Source organism: Microcebus murinus, chromosome 4 (genome assembly GCF_040939455.1).
Source record: "Microcebus murinus isolate Inina chromosome 4, M.murinus_Inina_mat1.0, whole genome shotgun sequence".
Classification (NCBI taxonomy): Eukaryota; Metazoa; Chordata; class Mammalia; order Primates; family Cheirogaleidae; genus Microcebus; species Microcebus murinus.
In genome coordinates, this window is record NC_134107.1 from 3,762,749 (window position 1) to 3,789,577 (window position 26,829).

General features: G+C 58.4%; 1 protein-coding gene across 1 annotated transcript; it reads left to right on the forward strand.

Moving 5' to 3' along the window:
* Positions 1 to 26,705, forward strand: SLC25A42 (solute carrier family 25 member 42). The gene is made up of 8 exons (XM_020283846.2): positions 1 to 56; positions 15,445 to 15,556; positions 19,423 to 19,528; positions 20,335 to 20,360; positions 20,951 to 21,117; positions 22,253 to 22,369; positions 23,151 to 23,302; positions 24,653 to 26,705. The coding sequence occupies exons 2-8, from the start codon at positions 15,476 to 15,478 to the stop codon at positions 24,958 to 24,960; spliced, it is 957 nt and encodes a 318-aa protein (XP_020139435.1). The 5' UTR covers positions 1 to 56; positions 15,445 to 15,475; the 3' UTR covers positions 24,961 to 26,705.
* The last annotated feature ends 124 nt before the right edge of the window (positions 26,706 to 26,829 follow it).

Here is a 26,829-nt window from a genome sequence, read left to right on the forward strand (position 1 = left end):
GGGCCGTGGCGTCTGGAGGTGGCGGCGGCGGCGGCAGCGGCGACGCGTCCGGGCCGGTGAGGGGGCGCAGGGGGCGCGCGGGGCGGCGCAGGCGTCGAGGGCCCGCGCCCGTCGGGCCGAAGCGAGGCGGGGCACGGGTCCTGTCACGGGCCGCGGGGGTGGCGGCGGGCGAGGCGGGGCTGTGACAGCAGCGTCGCGAGGGCGGGGAGAGGTGAAAGACCCCCGTGACCCCCACACTCCACGCCTGGTGCCCTTGGGGGCGCTCACTGCCCGCTCCGAGCCGCCTCACCCACAGTCCACGCGCGCCTGGCGCCGCGTCCCTCCTCGTGGACACCCCAGCCGTACACCCGAGACTTCTTGCTGACGTCCCCACGCCCGCAGGGCCGTGTCCCCCGCGCGGTTGGGTCTGACGTGCTCCCCTCGCGCCTGGCCCCGCGCCCCCACTCATGGACCCCCCCCCACGTCACCTGAGTTTGTCCCCGTCCGTGACACCCCCCAAGCCCGTGACTTCTCACTCAGGGCCCCCCCACCCTCCAGCCTCGCCTGGAGGTGTTCGGTCCCCTTACGGCCTTCCACATATCCACCTTTGTGTCCCCTGCTCTTCAGCAACCCGGGGTCGGTTCCATCAGGCACTGCCCCTCGGCCACCTGCCGTGTGCTTCTGGGAGCCCCACACCTTTCTCTCTCCCACCTGTGCTTTCTTACACCTGCAGCTGTGCCGGGCTCCCTGTGTAACAGTCCTTCCTCCGAATCCCTCCCTCCCCGGGAGAGTCAACATTCATCCAGGCCTTGGTACCTCCGGATCCCCGTAGCTTCCCCTCCCCAAACAAAAGGCCACCCAAGTGTTCTCTTTTATTTTCTTTCTTTCTTTTAATTTCTTGAGACTCTGTTGCCCGGGCTAGAGTGCCGTGGTGTCAGCCTAGCTCACAGCAACCTCAAACTCCTGGGCTCAAGCAATCCTGCCTCAGCCTCCCGAGTAGCTGGGACTACAGGCACGCACCACCATGCCCAGATCATTTTTTCTATATATTTTTAGTGGGCCGATTAATTTCTTTCTATTTTTAGTAGAGACGGGGGTCTCGCTCTTGCTCATTATGGTTTGGAGCTCCTGACCTTGAGAGATCCTCCCGCCTCGGCCTCCCAGAGTGCTAGGATTACAGGCGTGAGCCACCGTGCCCAGCCTCTTTTAATTTCTAACAGTGCTTGACAGTATCGACTGATTTCTGGACTTTAGAATAATCCCATCAGCCAGACAAAGCCAGAATTATCTGCATTTTACCAGCAACAAACCTACATCCACTTGAATGTTGGAGGCAGAGCCCACCCCTTCCTGGGCATTGCTGACCCTCCTCTTTAGACCTCCCCCATTTTTGCCGGTCTGTTTTTGTTTACCTCCGAGGGATTGGCCAGGGAGGGAAACCACACTCCACCCTCTCGGGCTGTTCTCCGGAGTGGTGACTTTGACTTGGTCCTGAAAGGCTTAGCTGGAAGGGATGGCCCCTCTGCTGGGCTGTGTCTCCGGAGCCCTTGGCCAGGTGGTGGTGGAGGAGCTGCTGGAAGAGGGGGATCAATACCTGGGGTGCCTCCGGCCAGGGCCCCACCTCAGGGCTCCCGCAGACACGGGGTGGGGGTGAGGGGCCCTCTCTGAGAGCTCCTTGGGCCCCTGAAGCCGCCAGACAGAGAGCAAGGAAATTTCACTCTTCAGAGTGAAATGAGCTCATGTTTCAGCTGCTTAAAGCTAGTATGCAAAACTGGAGCCTGGTGTAGTGCTGGGAATAATGATTCTTCTGGAACTTTTCAAGTTCCCTGGAGTCTGATTTGCAAGTGTGCAGCACAGGAGCCTGGTGGCTTTGTTGTTGAAAAGCAATAATGTGTCGTTTCCTGTAAGGCTTGTAGGGCGCCTCTTGCCTCCCCGCCCCACCATCTCTCCCTTCAGAGATGGTGCCAGAATGTGCCAGAGGGTCATGTCACATTCAGCTTATCTTAGGGAAACTGAAGCCACTGGGCTTTTGTGCCCTACTTTGAAAGGGATTGTTTAACACATATATGAGCATGTATATCTGTAATTTATATGTGTGTGCATGTGGGTGTGTGTTGTACACATACGCACTTATACATAGGTGCATATGTACAGATACATATTTTTATATATACATATATTGTGTGTGTATGTGTGTATACGTATAAACTTTGATAAGGTAATTGATGTATATAGTAAAAAAAAAGTCAAACATTACAAAAGGGCATACAGTAAAAACCAGGCATGTACCCTATCTTCTCCAGGTACACCTGCTGTTAATAATTTCTCGTGTCTTCTTCCAGAGGTAGCCTGTGACTGAGGCAGCAGAGAGAGTGGATGGGGGTGGGCAAGTGGATATCCCCAACCGTTTTTAAACCACTGCTGAATTCTCATTGGACTTGACTGAACAGACATAGGGATTCTATGGCCAGTCCCTTACTGATGGCTATTTAAGCTGCTGCCTATATTTTGCTTTGACAGACATAGCTGCAGTGAATAGATATAGATCCATACATCAGCAAATACCAAATACTTAGTGAACGTGTGTGGGCTCTTCATGGAGTTTACATCTGACTACGGGGGCTTCTCAGCAGTGGCCAGGTCAGAGAACATGTCCATTTAAATGGTTAACATCCTCCTCCTTCTCCTCCTCCTCTCAGCTGTGAAGTTGGAAAGCCTGCTTCCTCCTCTGATGCCAACTCAGTTATTACCAAGTGTTCTGGCCTGTCCGATCTGATATGTTAAAAATGGCACAAGAGATCCTTTTGAACATCTGTTTTGTGTGTCCTGCCCCTCCTTTAGGAGTTCTGGCTCATGGGGGTAGGGATTAAACATTAGACTTGTTTCTCCACCACAATCGGACTAAAGTTCAAGAAATATTTGAGTCCCTCTTCTGCGAAGCTCATCCCGGTGGCAGGGGGCCGTGGTGGCACAGAGATTTTGGCACAAGGTACCTTGGCAAGAACAATTGGCTAAAAGAACTATTTAGCTGTTGCTGATTTTTTTTTTTTCCACTTGGACCTAGGCAAAGAAAGATGAGGGTATCATAAGAGACTGAGACGAGTCAGATGTTAAATCTGTTTGGGAAACTGTTTTGAGGGTCTCTCCAGCTGTCCGCAGTTTCTCACTAATGGTGCCAGGTGGAATGTGTTGTCATACCAAGGTCAAGCCACTTCCCACCTGTCATCTAGTGTGTTGTCCATCTCTTCTATCTTCGCAGTTAGACATTTGGAGAGGTTTTTTTGTTCTTGTTTTCACAAAAAATAGGAAAAATTAGCTGGGCATAGTAGCATTGCTTTTTTTTTTTTTTTTTTTTTTTTTTTAAGACAGGGTCTTACTCTGTCCCTTAGGCTGGAGTGTAATGGCATGATTGTAGCTCACTGTAACCTTGAACTCCTGAACTCAAGTGACCCTCCCACCTCAGCCTCCCAAGTAGCTAATAGCTGGGACTACAGGCATATGCCACCATGGCTGGCTAATTTTTTTTTTGATAGAGATAGGGTCTTGTTATGTTGCCCAGCCTGGTCTCAAACTTCTGGCCTCAATCATCTAACCTAGCCTGCATTTTTTTATTTTAAGTATGAAATACTACTTCATAAAAAGTATAGCATGTCCAGGCGCGGTGGCTCATGCCTGTAATCCTAGCACTCTGGGAGGCCGAGGTCGGTGGATTGCTCCAGGTCAGGAGTTCGAAACCAGCTGAGCAAGAGCGAGACCCCGTCTCTACTATAAATAGAAAGAAATTAATTGGCCAACTAATATATATAGAAAAAATTAGCCGGGCATGGTGGCGCTTGCCTGTAGTCCCAGCTACTCAGGAGGCTGAGGCAGGAGGATCGCTTGAGCCCAGGAGTTAGAGGTTGCTGTGAGCTAGGCTGACGCCACGGCACTCACTCTAGCCTGGGCAACAAAGGGAGACTCTGTCTCAAAAAAAAAAAAAAAAAGTATAGAATGTACACATGAAAAGAAAGAAGATGTAAAGACTAATAAAACTAACACCCAGCTCAAGTAGAACATTGTCCCCAAGAGGCTCCACTCTGGTCACTGTGCTATTTTTATTTTTATTTATTTATTTATTTATCTTGAGACAGAGTCTCACTCCATCACCCTAGGTAGAGTGCAGTGGCATCATCGTAGCTCACAGCAACCTCAAGTTCCTGGGCTCAAGCGATCCTCCCGCCTCAGCCTCCCGAGTAGCTGGGACTACAGGTGCGCACCACAACACCCACTGAGTTTTCTATTTTTAGTAGAGACGGAGTCTCGCTCTTGCTCACCTGATCTGGAGCTGATCTGGAGCTCCTGAGCTCAATCCTCCTGCCTCAGCCTCCCAAAGTGGTAGGATTACAGGCGTGAGCCACCAGGCCCGGCCAACTGTGCTATTTTTAAAATAGAAAACATTTGTTTTCTTCACTGAGCACCTTTTGCTCCAACTGTCTTGGGCCAAGTGCTCAGAGTCCAGGGGCTTGATGAAGTTCTACAGAAGCCAGATTTTTCTACTGAGGACTCTGCCAGCAAGCAGCCTGTGCAGTCCCGGGAGGGGGATGGTGGCCTCAAGGCCATGAGCAGGTCACCAGCCAAGGCACAGGCCAGCACATGGAGGCTTTGTCTTGGATTCCTTCTGTATTTGTTTCCTGTGGCTGCCATAACAAATTACCACAAACCGGGTGGTTTAAAAAACAACAAAAAAAATGTATTATTGGTGTGGAGGCCTGAAGTCTCAAATCGAAGTGTCAGTAGGTTGGTTCCTGCTGAGGCTCTGGGGGGAAGACCCGTCCCTTGCCTCTCTCCTGGCTTCTGGTGGTTGCTGGAGATCTTTGGTGTTCTTGGCTTGTGGCCCCATCGCTCCAATCTCTGCCTCCATATTTGTGTTGCATTGTCTCTGTGTCTGTGTGTCCTCTCCTTTAGAGACAGGGCCTTGCAGTGTTGCCCGGGCTGGAGTGCAGTGGCACTGTGCTCAAGTGACCCTCCCACCCGGCTTCCCCTCTGTAGCTGGTACTGCAGGTGTGCACCACCACACTTAGCTCTCCTCTTCTAAGGATACTAGTCACTGGATTTAGGGCCCACCCCTAAATCTCAGGATGGGTTCACCCCGAGGTCCTCAACTAATTACGTCTGCAAAGACCCTGTTTCCAAATAAGGCCACATTCTGAGACATGAATTTGGGATGATACCATTCAGGCCCTGCACTTGCTGGTCCTCCATTTCCATCACAACTTTGGGACGCACTTGTCTTCCAGGTGCCTCTGCTATTTCAGGAAGAAGAGGCCACTGGGGTGGGAGCACATTTCTCAGCCCCTCCAGGTGGCCCATTGGGCATCCTGTGCCCTGGCTCACCCACCTGCCTCCCTTTTGGAAGGTGGGGGCGCCTGCTCAGAGCTAGCACGGACCCGGATTAGTGAGGGTGCACATCTTCATTTTGCTTTCCGCCACCCCTTGGCACAGGCTTTCTGGGCTGCGAGCTTGGTCCTGTGATCCTCCTCCTGTTTACACCGGGGTACAGGAGGTGGGGGGGACATGGACACACATCAGACCACCAAGTGCTCTGCACTGCTCAGTCCTGAGAAAAGGCTGGGGGTGCTGTGGTCTGCTTCTGGGGGCCGAGGCAGGCTCCAGGAGATCCGAGGTTAATATGGAGGTCACTGTTAATAGACAGCGGGGCCAGGCGTGGAGGCTCACCCCTGTCATCCTAGCACTCTGGGAGGCCGAGGCAGGTGGATTGCTCGAGGTCAAGAGTTTGAAACCAGCCTGAGCAAGAGCGAGACCCCGTCTCTACTATAAATAGAAAGAAATTCATTGGCCAACTAATATATATATATATAAAATTAGCCGGGCATGGTGGTGCATGCCTGTAGTCCCAGCTACTTGGTAGCCTGAGGCTACTCGGATCGCTTGAGCCCAGGAGTCTGAGGTTGCTGTGAGCTATGCTGACGCCACGGCACTCACTCTAGCCTGAGCAACAAAGCAAGACTCTGTCTCAAAAAAAAAAAAAATAGTGGAGGACACACTGTGGGACCCAAGGGAAGGCTGTGGGGCTGGGGAACATGGGGGAGGGGGCTTCCAGAGACCTGGTGCACCATGCTGGTGCAAAGCCCACAGAGAGGGAGGGGCTCACACCAAGGCGGCTGTGGGCCAGGCACAGTCAGCAGACCTGAGCTCAGAGCCTCTGACAAGCACTTGTGAGGCTTCCACGATAAAACATCCCAACACAGACAGAGCAAAACTCGCGACAGATGCCAAAGCTGTCGCACCATCTCCAGGCCAGATGCCTTTGCCTTGAGTTGAGTCCAAAATGTGAACAAGTACATTTCAGTCAAGTCTGAATTACAGCACTGCCCCAAGACCCACCTGCTCCACCGGATTTGTTAGTGCAGCAAGCCTCGTCCTCATACTGCCTAAAGGGCAGGTTCCCCAACTCCACCCTCTGGCAGTCTTGACTTGTCGAGTCTACAGTGGGGCTCAGGAGTCCTGCACAAATGTCCCTGCAGATTCCTGGGGCAGGTGGTCCTGGAAACACCTGGAAGAAGGGCTCAGCTCCAGGGGAACAAGCAAGACCCTGCCCTTCTCCTGCTGTGGGCAAGTCCCTTCCGTTGTAGGGCTGTCTCCCCACAGGGCCACTCTGCCAGGGTAAGGGGATGGGTTGGCAAGCCCCACTTCTAGCATGATCAGTGGGCACGAACTTCTGCCAGCCAGGCCTTACTTAGCAAGGTGGCTGGTTTTGCTCAGAGAAGGTGGGACAGCCGCCGGCTACGGAGAGGGCAACGTTTGAACCAGGCCCTGAAGAACGGGTTTGGGGTCCGAAGGCGTCCCCAGGCGAGAGAACGCAGGCTACCAGACAAGACAGGCATGTGTTTGGGGGCTCCGGGCAGCACCATTGCCTGGAGCTCGTGGGTCGGCGACGGGCGACAGCGAAGCTTGTGCGTCAGAGTCTCGCTGGCCCTTTCCTTGTACCGAAGGGCAGTGATGGCACGGGCGGCGTGCTCGGCGGGCAGGAGGTGCTTGTACACAGCGCCTCTTTGATGAGCAGTGGGGCGATACCATCCAAGTTCCGTTTCACACTTCGGGGAGATTAACCTGGGGGGGGACAGGTGGGAGATGGATGTTCGCAGGCTGGTGATGGAGGGTCTCCAGGTGGTGACACCGGGCAGCTGGAGAAGGGGCGTGGAAACATCTAAAGGCACTCTCAGGAGGGCTGGGCAGTGTGAAATGGGATTCATCCCAGCCCCGTGTGATTCCTCATCAGGGAGGAGGACGCCCACCAACACCTGCCACCCACCTGAGTGGTGCCAGCGCGAGAAGATAAGGACAGGTGAGGAAACTGAGGCACAGGGAGGCTTAGTGACACACCCAAGGTCAAGTGCTGGACCCCGTCTTCCCACAAGAGAGCACTCAAAGAGATCCATTCGTGCGTCTGTGGAGAGGATGCCTGGAGGGCGGGAGATGGGACGGCAACAGCGCTTGTCCTCGGGGTCCTGCCTCCGGCTTCTCGCTAGACACGGACACTGAGTGTGACCCAGGCCCTTGCCCTCCAGGGTCCCTCGGGCTGGCGGGATTGGCGCGTGGAAGTGGCACCTCCCGGTGCAGCAGGGAGCCGTGGAAGTGCTCGGTGCGGCGCAGAGCAGCTAACTTTGGGCGAGGTAAGGCCCGGACATGTCGGAGGGCTTTGAAGGATGCAGAGGAGTTTGCCAGCACGGCAGAGTCAGCCAAAAGCAGAACTTGGCAGGTCCAGGGAATCCATTCACTCATCCTGCAAGTAACTCTTTTTTTTTTTTTGAGACCGAGTCTCGCTTTGTCGCCCGGGCTACAGTAAGTGCCGTGGCGTCAGCCTAGCTCACAGCAACCTCCGACTCCTGGGCTCAAGCAATCCTCCTGCCTCAGCCTCCCGAGTAGCTGGGCCTACAGGCATGCGCCACCATGCCCGGCTCATTTTTTGTATATATATTTTTAGTTGGTCAATTAATTTCTTTCTGTTTTTAGTAGAGACGGGGTCTCGCTCTTGCTCAGGCTGGTTTCGAACTCCTGACCTCGAGCATTCCGCCTACCTTGGCCTCCCAGAGCGCTCGGATTACAGGTGTGAGCCACCGTGCCTGGCCTGCAAGTAACTCTTGGAGGCCAACCCGCTGTGCTGGGCTCCGTGTGGCAGGACGCTGGGCTTTCGGAGTGAGGCCCAGTCACCGAAGGGCATCCTCTTAGTGGGGGGGGGGGTGTGAGTGCCGCTCGGTGCCGTGCTCGGTTTTAGATCACATGTAAGGGCCTTTGGTGACAGGTGTGGGCAGCACTGTCTGCAAGAATGGAGGACAGTGATGGGCCATAGAACTTTCTGGATCTTTCAGGACGTAGCTGTGTGTGTTTAACCCGTGGAGGCTGCCGAGAGAGGGTTAGTGACCAAAGTCTGTGTGGAAGGCACGCAGCAGCAGAGGCAGCTCCCACGCGCCCCTGGGGCTAACAGGAGCCGCCGCTGTGTAAGCCCCGGATCCCGCAGGCAGAAGTTAATGCCTATTAACTAGAAAAGAAAACAGCCTTTATCGACGCGCAGATAGGAGGTTAATTGGCTTTCGTTTACCCAGCGATTACAGGGTCCATTTCACCGCTGCTCATAAACTCCATCCACCCAGAAACGGCCCTCCTGTTTGTGGAAATATTTCGGCCCTCCTGTTTGTGGAAATATTTCGCATCCCACGGGGCGGAGCTGGCGGCCATAGGGGGGGTCCCTGCCACACTCCATATGGGGGTCCTGTCTCGTGGCTGGACGGGGAGCTCCCGGGCAGCAGGGTGAGCGTGCAGGTGTGTGTGTGTGTGTATGCATGAGGGGTTTACAGCACACTTGGCACACGCCTTGCATGGGACATTGCCGTGTTCGGAGCAGAAGCAGCCTTTCCCGGCCCTGCCCAGTGCTCCTATTGCTCCGGAGGTTTTTATGCCAGAGGTGGTGGAATCAAGGGTTATCTAAGGGCTAGGCGTGGTGGCTCACGCCTGTCATCCTAGCACTCTGGGAGGCCAAGGGGGGCGGATCACTCAAGGTCAGAAGTTCAAAACCAGCCTGAGCAAGAGCGAGACCCTGTCTCTACTAAAAATAGAAAGAAATTAATTGGCCACCTACAAAATATATAGAAAAAACTAGCTGGGCATGGTGGCGCATGCCTGCAGTCCCAGCTACTCGGGGAGGCTGAGGCAGGAGGATCGCTTGAGCCCAGGAGTTGGAGGTTTCTGTGAGCGAGGCTGACGCCAGGGCACTCTAAGCCAGGCAGCAGAGTAAGACTCTGTCTCAAAAAAAAAAAAAAAAAAAAGGGTCACCTAAGATCTCCAATGTCTTAGTCTGGGTTTCCTGGACAATCCTGTTCAGTAAGTCATACCCACCACCGCCACCCGGCCTCTGGCTCTCCCCCTCACTCAAGCGAGGGGGTTCCCTCCCTGGCACCCAAATTCCAGTTCGGAAAGCACCGACGCCCTAGGTACTTGTGAAAGGTGCCCAGAGAGAACGCAGGGAGCCTGGGCCTCCCGGGGCTGTGGGATGCCGTCACCCGTAGTTGGAAATATGAGACAGGGCTGGAGGGGTGTAAGGGAAATGGGAACCCTAGCCGGGCGCTGGACGCGGAGACTCTGGGAGGTGCGGGTGGCGGAAACCCAACCCACACTGGCTGAACTGGAGCCGTGCTGCTCCTGCCCCAGGACAGCAAAGTCTGTGTGCTTCCGGCTTCATGGGGTTCCAGACTACCCCCCACCCCCAGCCTACAGGAACCCCCCTGTCGGCCTTGCCTCTGCCCTGGAACCTGACACCTTACCCACCTCCCTCCCCTGCAGAAAGAGGACTTCTCTGGCCCATGGTTCCCTCCAAGGTCCCAGGCCTCAGTCTTTGGGTCCAGCACCCTGAACCCAGGGCAGTGGGAGCTCTCATTACCTGACCAGGGTCACCTTAGTGTTGAGGGGAGGGTCAGCCCCACTCTCTCCATGGTGACAGAGAGTGAGCGGTGGTGGCAGTCCTCAGAAGTGGACCACTGTGCTTGGGGACACCTTCCTAGCTTGAATGTCTCCCAGGGACTTTTATTCAGTTGCTAAAATTACCAGCAGGTGTTCTCCACCCGTGGGGAGCTGAGCCAGTGGCCTTCCTGAAGCCCTTTCATCCCAGCCCCCTGCCCTGGGCCACCCCAGGCTCTGGTCACTCGGCCTGGGAGGAGCTGGGCAAGGTTTTCTTGTTTGGTTTTAATTTCACTGTTTGACCTTTTTTTTTTTTTTTTTTTTTGGTCAAGATAGAGTCTCACTGTGTTGCCCAGGCTGGTCTCAAATGCCTGGGCTCAAAGGGACCCTCCTACCTTGGCCTCCCAAAGTGCTGGGATAAAAGGCATGAGCCACCACTGCGCCCGGCCTGTTTACACATTTTTTATGGAGGCGTGACTTACGTGCAGTAAAGTGAATGAACCCTAAGTGTGCGGCTCGCTGAGTCATTGCGTCCGTGTTTGTCCGTGTGGCCAGCTCAAGGCACAGAGACTTCAGGCCCTCCCACCCCGCGCTGGCTCCTCCGTGCCCCTTCCCTGATACACCCTCCAAAGATAACTGCCATTCTGATCTCCGCAGATGTGTTCTGTGCTTGAATTTTTTTTAATTTTATTTTTATTTTTATTTATTTATTTATTTATTTTTGAGACAGAGTCTCACTTTGTTGCCCGGGCTAGAGTGAGTGCCATGGCGTCAGCCTAGCTCACAGCAACCTCAAACTCCTTGGCTCAAGCAATCCTTCTGCCTCAGCCTCCCAAGTGGCTGGGACTACAGGCATGCGCCACCATGCCTGGCTAATTTTATATATATATATATATATTAGTTGGCCAATTAATTTCTTTCTATTTATAGTAGAGACGGGGTCTTGCTCTTGCTCAGGCTGGTTTCGAACTCCTGACCTCGAGCAATCCGCCTGCCTCGGTCTCCCAGAGTGCTAGGATTACAGGCTTGAGCCACCGCGCCCGGCCTATTTTTATTTTTTGACGGAGTCTCACTTTGTTGCCCAGGCTAGAGTGCCGTGGCAAGTCAGCCTCGCTCACAGCAACCTCAAACTCCTGGGCTCAAGCAATCCTCCTGCCTCAGCCTCCCAAGTAGCTGGGACTACAGGCATGCGCCACCATGCTCGGCTCATTTTTTTCTATATATTTTTAGTTGGACAATTAAGTTCTTTCTAGTTTTGGTAGAGATGACGGGGTCTCGCTCTTGCTCAGGCTGGTGTGGAACTCCTGAGCTCCAACAATCCACCCGCCTCGGCCTCCCAGAGTGCTGGGATTACAGGCATGAGCCACCGCGCCCGGCCTGTGCTTGCAGCTTTTAAATTGCGATAAGATACACATGACATAAAATTTACCGTTTTAGCCATTTGTAAGTGTTCAGTTCAGCGGCATTAAGCACACTCACACTGTTGTGCAACCGTCACCACCATCCAGAACCCTTTGATCTTGCAAAAGTGAGACTCTGTCCCCATTAGACACTGACTCCCTGTTCGCCTCCCCCAGCCCCTGGCAGCACCCCTCTACTCCAGCTGTGTGAACCCCCGACTGCCCTAGGGCCCTCCTGTCTGTGGGATCGCATGTCCTTGTGCGCCTAGCTTATCTCACTCAGCATGAGGTCCCCAGGGTCCACCCATGTGGCCGAGCAGGCGTCGGGGTTCGAATGCACGTCCCACGTTCTGTTTGCCGTCCTTGCATTCTGCGTGGGCAGCATCGTTCGGAGCCCGGTGTTCTGCGTCCGCCTTCTGCCTCCGCACCGTTAGGTCTGTGAGACCCCCCCGAGGGGCTGCGCGTAGCAGCAGGTTTCCGGCGTTGTCCTGTAGCGTCCCGTCGTGAGGCGTGCCACTCGCGTGTTCCTGTGGGTGGGCGTCGGGGCTGTGCCAGCGGGGAGCTCTTCCTCCCCGGGACGTGCTGCCGGGCAGGTGTTCAGAGCTCCCGGCCCTCCAGAAACGGTGGTTCGGCTGTGAGGCAGCCCTCTAGTAAGGCATTGGAAAAGTTACTGGATTTGGTTTGTTTTTTGTTTTTGTTTTTTGAGACAAAGTCTGGCCTTGTTGCCCAGGCTAGAGTGAGTGCCGTGCCATCAGCCTCGCTCACAGCAACCTCAGACTCCTGGGCTCAAGCGATCCTCCTGCCTCAGCCTCCCGAGTAGCTGGGACTACAGGCATGCGCCACCATGCCCGGCTCATTTTTTCTCTATATATATTTTTTAGTTGGCCAATTAATTTCTTTCTATTTATAGTAGAGATGGGTCTCACTCTTGCTCACGTTGGTTTCAAACTCCTGACCTTGAGCAATCCGCCTTACCTTGGCCTCCCAGAGTGCTGGGATGACAGGTGTGAGCCACCGGGCTCGGCCTCGGTTTGTTTTTAATAAAAGTTGAAATGGGGGGAGAGAGGGGGCATGGGCAGTATACGTAACCTTAACATTTGTACCCCCATAATATGCTGAAATTTTTAAAAAATGGAAAAAATAAATAAATAGAAGTTGAAATAAACTATTTGAGTAATACAGTAAAATGTATATGTTAAGAGACGGACAAACTTTTTAATAAAAGTTGAAATAAATTAAAAAAAAAAAAAAGTTTCCAGGGACCTGAACGTGGCTCTAGGGCTGTCTACAGGGAGGCAGGAGGGAGAGGCGTCTACGGGGACTTTAGTTGTTTAAAGTGAACAACACAAGCCGGGCGTGGTGGCTCACGCCTGTAATCCCAGCACTCTGGGAGTCCGAGGCAGGCGGATTGCTTGAGGTCAGGAGTTCGAAACCAGCCTGAGCAAAAGTGAGACCCCGTCTCTACTAAAAATAGAAAGAAATTAATTGGCCAACTAAATATATATATAGAAAAAATTAGCCAGGCATGGTGGCGCATGCCTGTAATTCCAACTACTCGGGAGGCTGAGGCAGGAGGTACGCTTGATCCCAAGAGTCTGAGGTTGCTGTGAGCGAGGCTGACCCCACGGCACTCTAGCCTGGGTGACAGAGTGAGACTCTGTCTCAAAAAAAAAAAAAAAAGAGCAACTACGGTGCCCCGTCATCAGTGCAGTGATTGTCACAGTTGTCCTCAGCCCAGCCTGGCCCGCACGAGCCAAGCGACTTGGCCTCAGGCAAGCACCCAGGCTGCCTCGGCTTCCCCAGCTGTAAGGCAGAATTGAGACTCCTCGGTTAATGCTGGGCGGACTCGAGCACTCCGGCGAAGGGACGTCGCAGTCAGTAGCTGGCGTGCATCGAGCTACGTGTATGCGCTCACCCCTTCCCCTCCCCTCCACAGGCAGGGGCAGGGACGGACCCAGGCCAGGGAAGGGAAGCCTTTGCCTCTGGCTCAGCAGTCCTGGCCCCAGGGAGCTGCAGAGGTCGTGGGTCGGAGTTCCGTGGTCATCTGGAGTCTGGCTGCCGTCCCCACCTCCGTTCTGCCTCAGACCTGAAGACTTTTTTTATTATTATTATTCTCTTTTTTTTAAGACAGAGTCTCACTCTGTTGTCCAGGCTAGAGTCAGTGCCATGGGGTCAGCCTCGCTCACAGCAACCTCCGACTCCTGAGCTCAAGCCATCCTCCTGCCTCCGCCTCCCGAGTAGCTGGGACTACAGGCATGCGCCTCCATGCCAGGATAATTTTTTTTCTATATATATTAGTTGTCCAATTAATTTCTTTCTATTTATAGTAGAGACGGGGTCTCGCTCTTGCTCAGGCTGGTCTCGAACTCCTGACCTCGAGCGATCTGCCTGCCTCGGCCTCCCAGAGTGCCGTGATGACAGGTGTGAGCCATCGCGCCCGGCCTCTATATATTTTTAGTTGTCCAATTAATTTCTATTTTTTAGTAGAGACGGAGTCTCGCTCTTGCTCAGGCTGGTCTCAAACTCCTGACCTCGAGCGATACTCCCGCCTCGGCCTCCCAGAGGGCTGGGATGACAGACGTGAGCCACCGCGCCCGGCCTACGTTTCTGTTAGACGGGGAGATGGATCTGGGGAAGGAGGACCGCAGGCCTCTGTCCACGTGACTTCTCACCGCTCATACTGACCTGGATCCCCCTGAGCCAGGTGGTGTCTGTCAGGCCCCGCCACTGTGGAGTCACTCTCACAACGTCCCCTGCCCATGGCATACCCTTTGGGAGGAAGTCACCGTGTGCAGCCTGGGCCGTCCCGCCCGCCTCCCGCCCGGCTGAGTAGCCGAGTGAATTACGATTCCTCTGTGTGCGGGAGACCCGCCTCTTCTCCCCCAGTTACCCACTTCCTCAGCCGTTCATCTGCATCAGCGTGGACTCCTGGGTGTTTATCTCCTACTCAGGGTCACAAGCGCAGCTGCTTTGTTGTCTTGTTGCTCAGACCGTCCCGGCTGTGGCCGTGGGAGCTCTTGCCGGCTCCTGTGGCCCTCGCCACGCCCCCTCGGTTTTGGTTTCTATTTGGGAGCCCGTCCTAACTGCCTAACCGCCCGGCACCTGCAGGGGCCCCAGGTCCGTCCTTCCTTTCCCGCCCCATGTGGCAGGAGTGGCTGCCGCTCCCAGCGCCTGGGCCCAGCCGGCTCCAGTAGGAAAGTGGCTCACAGTCTCAGATTCCCTGAGGCACGTCCCGGGGGGCCTCTATGTCGCTCACCTTGTTTTGCAGTGACACGTTAATTTATCGGGTAATCTTATTTTATTATTTTATTTACTTGAGTTTTTTCTCTTTTATTTCCGTGCTAGTGACGTTGAATTATCGCGTAATTTTAAAGTGTGAGAACCGGGGCCTCGCAGAACACCCAGCGCACAACACTGGCATCTCGGTGGAGCTAGGCCCTTCCCCCTCTCTTCCTTCTGGGCCCCTCTGGCCTGGACTGTGGGCCCGCCCCGCAGCTCGCCGAGTTTGGGGTGTGCCTCTGCAGGGAGGTTCCACGCAGTTTTCCGGGGAGGACTCTCACTGGGGCCCCTGACTGTGAGCTTTCCTGCAAAGAGCAGGCAGCTGCACGTGCTGTAGGAAGATTAAATTCTCTGAGAGTCTTTCAGTGGACAGAGACTCCCAGGTCCAAGGTGACACAGGCCCACTGCGTGTCTGGCCTGCGCATCTGGCCTCCGCGTCTGGCCTCCACACCCTGGCCCTGCCCCACATCTCCACCTCCTGCTGTGTGGCCTTGGCCGCCTGCTTAACCTCTCTGAACCCATCTATCGGCTCTGCTGGTACCAGATTTAAAAAAACAAAAACAAAAAACAGACTGTTTTTGATGAGCTGACAAGAAAGCCTCTTGCAAATGATTAAGCAATCCACAGGGGACGGTGGCCTGGGATGGCAGCTTGGGGCATCCTTCCCCCTGCAGGAGGGGGACGAGAGAAGGCCGCTGCCCCGGCCTCGGGCATTCCGATCCCGGTTTGAGGGACCCGTGGAGGAGTCACGGCCAGAGCCTGCCCTTGGGAGGGGAGGGGGCGGCCGCGTCTGCGGGGCTCTTGCAGCATCTCACGGCCCCTCCCCCCTCCCCAGGACCCAGCCCCTGAGGACCCGCAGGCCTGGTATGGGTAATGGTGTGAAGGAAGGCTCGGTGGGTTTGCGTGAGGATGCCAAGGCCGTGCTGTCCACGCCCGTCTCGTCAAAGGCAAGTACCTCGCCCCCCCCCCCGCCCCCGGGGGTGGGTGTCCGCCCAGGGTCCCCGCTGTCCCCCAGCCCTGGGCTCCAGGCCCCATCGCTCCCTCCCCTGTGCTCCCTGGCCGGGCGACACGCCCGCCTCCATCTCTGCACGCCCGGCCAGGAGCCTCCGTCCACCCCGCAAGGTTGTGGGGTGGGAGACGCCACCACCACGTCTCTCCCCCTGAGGGCGCCGTTCACAACAGGGACCCAGCCAGCCAGCCACCTGGTAAGAGGCCAAAACTGCACCTGCCGGCTCGGAGCCAGGACATCAGAAAGCGTCCTGGATCCCCCTTTCCTCCCTCAGATCGTCAAACACTAAAGAAAGAGCCGGCCGGGCACTGTGGCTCACGCCTGTCATCCTGGCACTCTGGGATTGCTCGAGCTCAGGAGTTCAAAACCAGCCTGAGCAAGAGTGAGACCCCCATCTCTACTAAAAATAGGAAGAAATTAATTGGTCGACTAAAAAAATTAGCCAGCCATGGTGGCGCATGCCTGTACTCCCAGCTACTCGGGAGGCTGAGGCAGGAGGATCGCTTGAGCCCAGGAGTTTGACGTTGCCGTGAGCTAGGCTGGGTGACAGAGTGAGACTCGTCTCAAAAAAAAAAAAAAAAAGAGCCAATCCCAGGGAGGGTCCTGGAGGGTGGGCGCACTCAGGGTTTGCTCTGTGTTCCAAAGTCCATCTCTGATGTCTGCGTTCCGTGGAAGAAAAGATATTCCCTCTTAAATCAGGTCAGCCCTGTCACTGTTCACTGCAGAAGCCAGAGCCTCCGCCGCCCCCTAAGTCCTCCCGGCTGAGCCTGAAACACCCAGCCCAGCCCAGCGTAGGAACCTAACCTCATTCCCGGCGCCCAGCCCAGGTGCCAGCAACAAGCCGCTCTCAAAGTCCACTGGGTCAAAGGCTGAGGTGCCGTCATCTTCCAGGCCTCCTGACCTTTCCCCAAATTACAGATGAGCAGCAAGGAGCACCAGGAGGCTGGGAGGACCCCCTGCCAGGGTCACCATCAGGTGGCTGAGGCAGAGGACAGGCACGAAGTTCAGTGAACTTCCCAACACAGCAGGGGAGAACGCCTGGGCCGGGCGTGGTGGCTCACACCTCTAATCCCAGCCTGGGAGGCTGAGGCAGGAAGATGGCTTGAGGTCGGGAGTTCAGGGCTGCAGTGAGCTGCGATGATGATCGGCCGGACCACCTCACTCCAGCCTGGGCGACAGAGCCAGACGCTGTCTCTGGGGGTGGGAAAAAGAACACCAGGACACGGCTGTCGCTGGGCACACCCGTGAGAGGGGTGTGCGGCGTGGGTCCCACCAGTGGAAGCCCAAGGCCGTGGTCACTGGGGAACCACCCTGGCAGTGCCCTGGTGCCAGTCACCACACACGGGTGCCCGCCACCTCTGTGCCGACCAGCCCTGAGGACGTCGATCTCCGTCCGCTTGGCCAGCCCCACGGGGGGACGGTCACACTCCGCAAAGTCACGTCTTTGGCTGAGAGTGGAGCGTCTCCGTGGTGTTCACAGCCATCGTGGACCCCGCCTGTGGGATCCCACCTTCCGCGTGCGGGACGTCTCCAGTGAAATGACACTTTGAAACGGGACCCTCCGGTGGTGCCTGTGCCGGCTCTTTGGACAGCACACTCGGTGTTCATTACGAGGAGCCGGAAGTGGGGGGCAAAGGCGGCAGCTTCTGCTGGGCCGGTCGTCCCGAGGAGGCCGGCAGCTTCCTCCCGGGCTGCGGTCTGTGCACGGGTGTTCCTGATAGGAAGAGTTGGTGTCATTTTGAGAACCATAAACTTTTTTTTTTTGAGACAGAGTCTCACTCTGTTGCCTGGGCTGGAGTGCCGTGGTGTCATGACAGCTCACTGCAGCCTCAAACTCCTGGGCTCAAGCCATCCTCCTGCCTCAGCCTCCCGAGTAGCTGGGACTACAGGCATGCGCCACCATGCCTGGCTCATTTTTTCGATATATATTTTTAGTTGGACAATTAATTTTTCCTTTTTCTTTTTTTCTTACCTATCAAGCTAGGATAATTTTTCTATTTATAGTAGAGATGGGGTCTCGCTGTTGCTGAGGCGTGAGCCACCGTGCCTGGCAGAGAACCACAAACTTTTGAGGCTGGGCACGATGGTTCACGCCTGTAATCCTAGCACTCTGGGAGGCTGAGGTGGGCGGATCATTTGAGTTCAGGAGTTCGAGACCAGCCTGAGGGTGAGGGAGACTGGGTCTCTACTAAAAGATAGAAAAAATTAGCTGGGCGTGGTGGCGCATGCCTGTAGTCCCAGCTACTCGGGAGGCTGAGGCAGGAGGATCGCTTGAGCCCAGGAGATTGAGGTTGCTGTGAGCTAGGCTGACGCCACGGCACTCACTCTGGCCTGGGCAACAGAGTGAGACTCTGCCTCAAAAAAAAAAAAAAAAAACCAGTGGCTGTGCCTCAGAAACACAAACCTCGAACCTCTCACCCTGTGGGATGCGCCGGGGTCAGGCCTCAGGGCAGTCCAGCCTCTGCCCTCTCCGTCCTGGGCTTCTGCAGGGGCTGCCTCTGCTCTGGTCACAGCCAAAGTTGCCCCGTCCACGCTTTATGCTGCTCCGTGCCAGGCTCCATGGGGTCCGGCCCTGCCCGCCTCTCCCCTACCCCCCTTCTCTGGGCTCCCTCCATCTCCCTGTGCCCGACAGCCTGCCTGCCTTGGGGTCCCCCAGGACCCCCTGTGCCTTCTCACCCTGGGCCTCTGAGTGTTTGTTCCTCTCCCTCTAATCTTGTGGCACTGCCCCCCCAAGTTTCCTGTGCCTCATCCTTCATCCTCAGCCCCTCAACCCCAACCCCGGCTCCTCCCAGAGCCCTGAGTGCTGCCTCACAGCACCGTCCGGACCTCAGGTCAGTGGCTGTGAGCCTGTGCCTGGGGCTCAGCTCACGTCTGGCTCTCCCTGGACCGGCAGCACCAGGGAGGTGGGAGGGGGCCCCAGACACCCCACCAGCCTGCACTGTGGGTCTCCAGGCCCCTCAGGGTGCTCGGGCCAAGGGGGACCCCACCGAGTCCTACGGATTGCTGCACAGACCACAGAGCGCCGTAAGGCGAGGAGAGACCGGGGCGCCCCCAGTGCAGAACCCCCAGACCACTCCCCACCGCGTCCCGGCAACAGTCTGCGGCTGAGTGCGCCGGGCAGGGGGAGGCTCCGGCCTGCTGAGCATGTAGCTGCCCCTGTCCTGACCTCAGAGTGGCGGGGCAGGGACCTTGGGGAGCTCCAGAAGATTCAGGAAAGCGCCGGTCACAGGAGCACTCGGTGCCACCATCACTGGTGTCACCGTCACCCCTTGCCTGGAATGGATGGGAGTTGCAGGCGTCGACCCCTGGAGTCCTGGTCTGAAGCTGCAGGAAGGGGGACACTACGCCGGCCGGCACAGAGTCAGGGTCTGCTTGCCCGACACCCCCCACCTGACCCCCAGACCCCGAGGGGCCCGCGGGACGGTTTTCGTCCCCGGGTGGCTGAGACGCCACAGTGCAGCAGTCGGGTGCTCACGGGGTCAGTCAGGGGCGGCTCTTCTGTCTGGGGCCCGTCCGGCCCATCTCTGAGAACACAGAACCTCATGGGGCAGCCCAGGCAGCACCACAGCTTCAACGAGGACGGCCCCGGCACCCCGGGAGGTTGTCGCTTTGTTCTCGGCAGGCTGTGTGGCCGCTGAACCCTCAGCGGCTCACCCAGGACCAGGCGGAGCGGGCACACGCGGGCCACTGCGCACGTCCCGGCCCTGGCACGGAGGGTGCGAGGAGGGCTCTTGTCTGGGGCACAGACCCCTGCGGAGCGGACCCCCCCTGCCCCTGACGCCCCCCCCGTGCGTTCTGTTGCAGGCTGACCACAGGCAAGTGCTCAGCTCCCTCCTGTCCGGGGCCCTGGCAGGCGCTCTTGCCAAGACAGCGGTAGCGCCCCTGGACCGAACCAAAATCATCTTCCAAGGTAAATGCTGTCTGTCGGTCTGTCTATGTGAGAGGGAAGCTGCCAGGTGGTCGCCTCCTCCTCCGTGGCCCCCTTAAGCTGTGCTTCACATTGATTTTCAAAATGCTTCTGTAGGCCGGACGCGGTGGCTCACGCCTGTCATCCCAGCACTCTGGGAGGCCGAGGCAGGAGGCTCGTTTGAGCTCGGGAGTTGGAGACCAGCCTGAGCAAGAGCGAGACCCCGTCTCAACCAAAAACAGAAAAAATGAGCCGGGCATGGTGGCGCATGCCTGTAGTCCCAGCTACTCGGGAGGCTGAGGCCGGAGGATCGCTTGAGCCCAGGAGTCTGAGGTTGCTGTGAGCTAGGCTGACGCCATGGCACTCACTCTAGCCGGGCGACAGAGTGAGACTCTGTCAAGAAAGATGGAAGGGAAAAGGGAAGGGAAGGGGAAGGAAAGGAAGAAAATGGGGGCATTGATAGCCCTCCCTGCGCTGAGTGGGGGTGCGGGAGCAGGTGTGTGGCTAGGCATGAGCAGGCAGCCAGGGTCCAACCCTAGAGACAGCAGGCGCCACGTCTTACAGACTGGGGAGGCCGCCAGGCCACACGGGAGGCTTCCCCTGCCTGTTCCTGGATCCCACGGCGGCTCAGATCCCCAGTGGCCGGGGGACACAGAGCGTGGGAGCCAGCCAGGCACCACGGGGTGGGAGAGGGGTAGGGGCTGTTCTCACTCCCAGTTTCCAGACCAGACCCTGGTGGGGTGTCACACTGACTGGGGGTCCCATCCTTTGCATCTCACCGTCTCTCTCGTGCTTTTGTTTTTTTCCAGTGTCTTCAAAAAGATTTTCTGCCAAGGTGAGCTACTAGGTCATTGTCCCCCTGGCTTGGGAGCAGTCCCCCCCACCATGCTCATGAGGCTGGTGGGTCCCCAGGAGACTCGGGGGTGGGGACAGGACTGCCCCTCCTCCCACCCCAGCTCTGCCCGGACACTGCCCACCACCGTGGGCATTCACAGGAGACTCCGAGTATCCTCGGGCGATGGGTGAGGGCACGGCAGAGCTCTAAACCACGTTTCTGCTGCGTTGGATTTACTGTTAACCAGAGAGCAGGTGTTCTTGTCAATAAAGAAAAACAATAAAGAGCACGTGTAAAAGCCAGACTGCCAAACACCAGCGAATCCCCCTGCAGGGTTCTAAGCTCGCTCCGCAAACCTGGTTCACTTTGCAATCCCGGGGTTGGAGGACTGGGGCGGGCGGTGGTGTGGATAATGTCGCAGGCTGGTCCAGCTGAGGTGCGGCGCCCACGGGCTGCGTGCGGGGAGGCAGGGGAGTGGGCGGTACATCCAGCAGGCCCAGACTCTGTTTCAGGGGCCTCTGCAGGCCAACGGGGCTCTCGTGGGAAGGGCGGCCGAGTCCGAGGGATGCTGACCTCCCCCTTTCTCCCAGGAGGCCTTCCGGGTGCTCTACTACACCTACCTCAACGAGGGCTTCCTCAGCCTGTGGCGCGGGAACTCCGCCACCATGGTGCGCGTGGTGCCCTACGCCGCCATCCAGTTCAGCGCGCACGAGGAGTACAAGCGCGTCCTGGGCCGCTACTACGGCTTCCGCGGAGAGTGAGGCCCGGCCCCGCCCACGCCACGCCCTGTGCCCACGCCACGCCCTGTGCCCACGCCACGCGCTCCTCCCACGCCACGCCATCCGCCCAGCCACGCGCTCCCCCACCCCATGCGCTCCTCCCACGCTCCGCCCACGCCACGCGCTCCGCCCATGCCACACTCTCCCCACGCCACGCCCTCTGCCCGCGCCATGCGCTCTGCCCACACCACGCGCACCCCCACGCCACGCGCTCCCCCACGCCCCGCCCTCTGCCCGCGTCACGCGCTCCCCCACCCCATGCGCTCCTCCCACGCTCCGCCCATGCCACGCGCTCCGCCCATGCCACTCTCCCCACGCCACGCCCTCTGCCCGCGCCATGCGCTCTGCCCACACCACGCGCACCCCCACGCCACGCGCTCCCCCACGCCCCGCCCTCTGCCCGCGTCACGCGCTCCCCCACCCCATGCGCTCCTCCCACGCTCCGCCCATGCCACGCGCTCCGCCCATGCCACTCTCCCCACGCCACGCCCTCTGCCCGCGCCATGCGCTCTGCCCACGCCACGCGCTCCCCCACGCCACGCGCTCCCCCACGCCACGCGCTCCCCCACGCCACGCGCTCCCCCACGCCACGCGCTCCCCCACGCCCCACCCTCTGCCCGCGTCACGCGCTCCCCCACCCCATGCGCTCCTCCCACGCTCCGCCCACGCCACACTCCCCCCACGCCACGCCCTCTGTCCACGCCACGCCCTCCGCTCACACCACGCCCCCCTCTCCACCCTCCCCCATTCCCCCGTAAAACACCAGGCGGTTCTTAAGACCCTCTCAAACACACCCCTCTACTTTGTCACATCGCCCTGCTCTGTCATCAGAGCTCTCCTCAGTTTACCCATCTGTGTCCCTACGCCCCGGCATAAGTGTTGGGGCGGGCAGGGCACTGTGCCCCCAGAGCCGCAGGGAAAATACATCATCCATCCATCCAGAGGGAAAGGGCAGGCGCCCCTGCGAATCTCCACGTGACTCCCAATCAGGAGACCCCAGCGCACCTGGTGTGCCGTGGCCGTGGCCTCCCCCAGCTGGACGCGCGGGGGCTCCGGCTGGGCCTGCGCGCACCTCAGCCCCTCACTGGGTCTCGTTTCCCCCACCCGCTTCAGAGCCCTGCCCCCGTGGCCTCGCCTTCTCGCCGGCGCGCTAGCCGGGACGACCGCCGCTTCGCTGACCTACCCCCTGGACCTGGTCAGGGCGAGAATGGCCGTGACCCCAAAGGAAATGTGAGTCCTACCTTGGTGACGCTCTCACCAGTCACAGGGCTCCTAGGTCAGAATCCCTCCACTAGGCCCCTAGGGTTTGGGTCTGTCCTGCTGCGTTAAGAATCCAAAATGCTGGCCGGGCGCACTGGCTCAGGCCTGTAATCCTAACACTCTGGGAGGCCGAGACGGTAGGATCCTTGAGGTCAGGAGTTCGAGACCAACTTCACAAAGAGTAAGAGCGCATCTCTAGTAAAAATAGAAAAATTAGCTGGGCGTTCTGGTGTTTGCCTGTAAAACCAGCTATTCGGGAGGCTGAGGCAGGAGGACGGCTTGAGCCCAGGAGTTGGAGGTTGCTGTGAGCGAGGCTGACACTATGGCACTCTAGCCCAGGTGACAGGGCGAGACTCTTGTCTCAAAAAAAAAAAAAAAATCCACCATGCTGAGCCCGCCTGGTACAACAGAGCAGGCCTGGTGTCCAATTCTGCAGCGGTTCCAGAAGGGCAGTGACATGTTCTCTTACTCTGGGGTTCAGCCTCTGCTTGGAGCAAACCAAGAGTCTTCGTTTTGAATCGATGCAGATGCACTAGAATGTGTCGGAATGAAGGACAAGGGCTGCGCCCACCGTAGCGACCCCCCATGGTGCAGGTGGAGTCTGGGCTTGGCCCCGCCCCCGCTCCAGGGCTTTGAGGCTTGGCTGGATCTCGGAGAAGGGAAGCACCCTCGTGCAGACAGTCCGGGGCCCAGCGGGCTGCTGCGGGAGCCGAGAGGCCCGCGTCCCACCCTCCCCCGCTCCGTTTGGCAGGTACAGCAACATATTTCAGGTCTTCATCCGCATCTCGCGAGAGGAGGGCCTGAAGACCCTCTACCACGGGTTTACGCCCACCATGCTGGGGGTCATTCCGTACGCCGGCCTGAGCTTCTTCACCTACGAGACGCTGAAGGGCCTGCACAGAGGTAAGGGGCGTGGGGGCTCGGGGAAGGGGCGGCGGCTCCGCCGGGGTCACGCAGACCGGGGAGGACAGAGAATGACGGAACAGCACTCACACCTGCCGCCCGTGTGAACAGGTGCGAGCGCGCTGCCGTCGTGCTCCCAGGTGCTTTTTGCTAAAGAATTAAAACGTTGTGGGTAAAGTTGAGGCCCGGACTCTATTAGAGGTGTGGGCTGCATTCCCCGCGGACGGCTTTGGAGGTGTGAGCAGCGCTGTGACATTCCACCGCATGGAAAGCGCCCCAGACGGAGTCAGCTCGCCTGGCGCGCAGCTGCCCCCCCCCCGCCCCCGCTGGTTCGGGCTCCACCCCGCTAGTGGCGACACAGCGCGCCTCCCCCTCTTGGAGGTGTCAGGCTGTTTCCAGATTTTCTGTGACCAGCCAACATCCGGGACTCATCTCCTTATGTGGGTGTGAGACCCCTTGGTCAGGTTTTCTCCCCACAAAGGGCCTCCCAGCACCCTGTCCCCGCGTTCTCACCCCCGCACGGTGCCGGCAGACCGCGTGTGTCTGCCCGGCAGGTGCCCTGGATAGCAGCGTCCCCGTCTGCCTGTTCGGAATTCCTAGCTCTGAATTCACCGCTGCAGGCCGGGCGCGGCGGCGCACGCCTGTCGTCCCAGCACTCTGGGAGGCGGGGGCGGGAGGATCGCTCGAGCTCAGGAGTTGGAGACCAGCCTGAGCAAGAGTGATACCCCGTCTCTACTAAAAATAGAAAGAAATTAGCTGGACAACTAAAAATATATAGAAAAAATGGGCCAGGCATGGTGGCGCGTGCCTGTAGTCCCAGCTACTCGGGAGGCTGAGGCAGGAGGATCGCCTGAGCCCAGGAGTTGGAGGTTGCTGTGAGCGAGGCTGACGCCACAGTGCTCACTCTAGCCAGGGGAACAGAGCGAGACTCTGTCTCCAAAAAAAAGCTCTGCTCAACCGGTTGTGGCTCTTTCCTCCATCGTGTCTGCAAGTCCCGTGTAGACCCACGCAGCAGTGCTCCGTGTGGTTCAGGGTCACACGTGTCCTTCCTGGAACCACTTGCAGGGCGCTCCAGAGGGGGCCGGTGGGCCACCGGGCAGGGCGAGGATTCGGAATGGTCCCGACTGGATGAGAGCCAGTGGCTCTCGGGGCTGGTTGTGTGATTTTGTGTGCTTTTCTGTCTTTTAAGAAATTTGACTAATCGATTTTGATTGAAAAGGAGTGAGTGGGAGGTGAGGCCCTGCGGCGCGGGGGTGCAGGCGCGCGCGCGCGCGCGCTCGCGGGCCGCTGGCGTGGGCGCGGTGCTCGCCCCTCCCGGCGCGCTCACGCCCCTCCCGGCCCCGCCCGCAGAGTACAGCGGCCGCCAGCAGCCCTACCCCTTCGAGCGCATGATCTTCGGCGCCTGCGCCGGCCTCATCGGGCAGTCGGCCTCGTACCCGCTGGACGTGGTGCGGCGGCGCATGCAGACGGCCGGCGTCACCGGCCACCCGCGCGCCTCCATCGCGTGCACGCTGCGCACCATCGTGCGGGAGGAGGGCGCGGTGCGCGGCCTCTACAAGGGCCTGAGCATGAACTGGCTCAAGGGCCCCATCGCCGTGGGCATCAGCTTCACCACCTTCGACCTCATGCAGATCCTGCTGCGGCGCCTGCGGAGCTAGGGGCCCTGCGGCGGCGGCCGGCTGCTCTCGCGACGGGGACCCGCGACCCCTTCGGATTTCTGAGCCCGCGGAGTGCGCTGTGCTCGGCTCCACCGCGGGAACCGCGTCAGGGGCTTTGTGGGACAAGCAGGCGGGCCAGGGGGCCGGGCTCGTAGCCCTTGAGTGTTGGGACGATGGGCTCAGGGTCGCCACGGCTCTCCTCTTCCTCCGCCCAGGTCTGCAGTGCCTCGGGAGGGGGGTGTCGCCCGGAGGCCCTGAGTCCGGAGCGGTCAGCCCGCCTCCTGGCCGTGTGCGTCCGCCAACGTGCTGCTGATTCGAGTGTCCCTGTCCCCACGAGGCTCGGGGCCACACTCGCCCACCCCTTCTCGGTCTGACTGTGCCTGCGTGCCTGGCCTCCGGCCTGGGCGGGTGCCTGTCCCGGCGGCCGGACCCTGACCGGGGTGGGACAAGCCTCATGCTCAGTTTGGCCACGGATGCAGAGCCCCTTGCGCGCTCAAGCCACCCTGCCTGTCCTGCCCTCCCGGAGGACCGGGACCCCTCCAACCCGAGAGCCTCCTGCTCAGAAACCGGCTTCTCCCGACAGCCCCATCCTCGCCTCTGCCGTCAGCCTGGGGCCCCCCGCTGCCCACCCGGCGGTAACCTGCTCAGGAGGGTCATGCTTCCTCCGCACGGCAGGGTTTGAAGCACAGACCACGAGCCGGAACCACTTCAGGTGTGGGTCTGACCCGCGACCTGGCTATATCGGCTGACATCCGAGCACCCGGCCGTGAAGCTCCTGCCGTCCGGCTCCCCCACCTCAGCGGGCACTCTGCCGGGCACAGAGCAATTTCAGGCCCACAAGGGTGTCTGATCTCCGTGAACGGAGCACAGGTGGCTCGTGGCGTCGGCCCGCCCAGAGTGGGAGCCCGTGACAGTGGGTGGCCGGGCGTGGGCAGTGCGGGAGAGCAGAGGCACCCCGGGGAACCCCCCGGCTGGCTGGGCTCTCAGAGACGTCCCCAGGACTCCCAGGTACTGGGGACTCAGAAATACCCAATAATGATGTTTTGGGTTTCTTGGCTTTTTGTTTCGTCTTGTTCTTGAAATTGGCCAACCCTGGGTTTATTCACATCAAACCCCTGACTGGTCCCATCTGGTTCCCCGGCGACGGGGACCCCGAAGGTTGGTTTCCGTAGCTGACTCAGCCGCCACACTGTGTGCGTCCCCCCGCCCCCCCTTCCTGCCCTTCTGGCCATGGCCCTGCGGGTGAGGACCCCTCTCTGGCCTCATCCCCAGGGGCCCAGGCAGCCTGCGATGGCCTGTCCTGTTGGGTGGGCATCCGTTCCCCAGCACTAAGACTCGGCGGGAGGGGCCGGGGTACCCCTCACAGGGAGATGGGGGGTCCTGAGCCCCCCACCCCGGGAAGGTGAGGGCAGCAGGGGCTGGAGGTCCACCCCAGGCGGGTGAGACCAAACGGGGGGCTGGGGGGTGGCCGCCTCTGGGCCCCCGGCGAGGTGGGAGAGACGAGGGCTGGGAGGGCCCCAGTGTGCTTCCCCGAGGTGGCTCCTGGCTGGGTGGGCCGTGGCCGTGCCGTGCCCCAGCCCTGCACACGGCCCGGCCGCTGGGGTCACCCGCCTCCCTGCTGATCGCTGGTCCTGGTCTGGAGTTATATTTTCATGCCATGAAGACACTTTGTTTATATATAATGTTTATATATTTTAAAGATTTGTGCCAAGAGAGTATATTTAATAAAAATCGAAATGAATTTTGCCCACGTTTCATCCTCTTTGGCTCCAAGCACCTACCTTCCCCCAGGAAGCCCAGAAGAGAGTTGACGTCGTTTCCATGTATTTGCGAATAAAGTCCTTATTTTTTTGAGACAGAGTCTCACTC

Bases quoted from the DNA above. Each gene is read 5' to 3' on its own strand.
- SLC25A42 (XM_020283846.2), top strand. From the start codon at position 15,476: ATGGGTAATGGTGTGAAGGAAGGCTCGGTGGGTTTGCGTGAGGATGCC. The intron at 20,361-20,950 runs GTGAGCTACTAG...CCTTTCTCCCAG, and splicing joins CAAAAAGATTTTCTGCCAAG to GAGGCCTTCCGGGTGCTCTA. The intron at 22,370-23,150 runs GTGAGTCCTACC...TCCGTTTGGCAG, and splicing joins GCCGTGACCCCAAAGGAAAT to GTACAGCAACATATTTCAGG.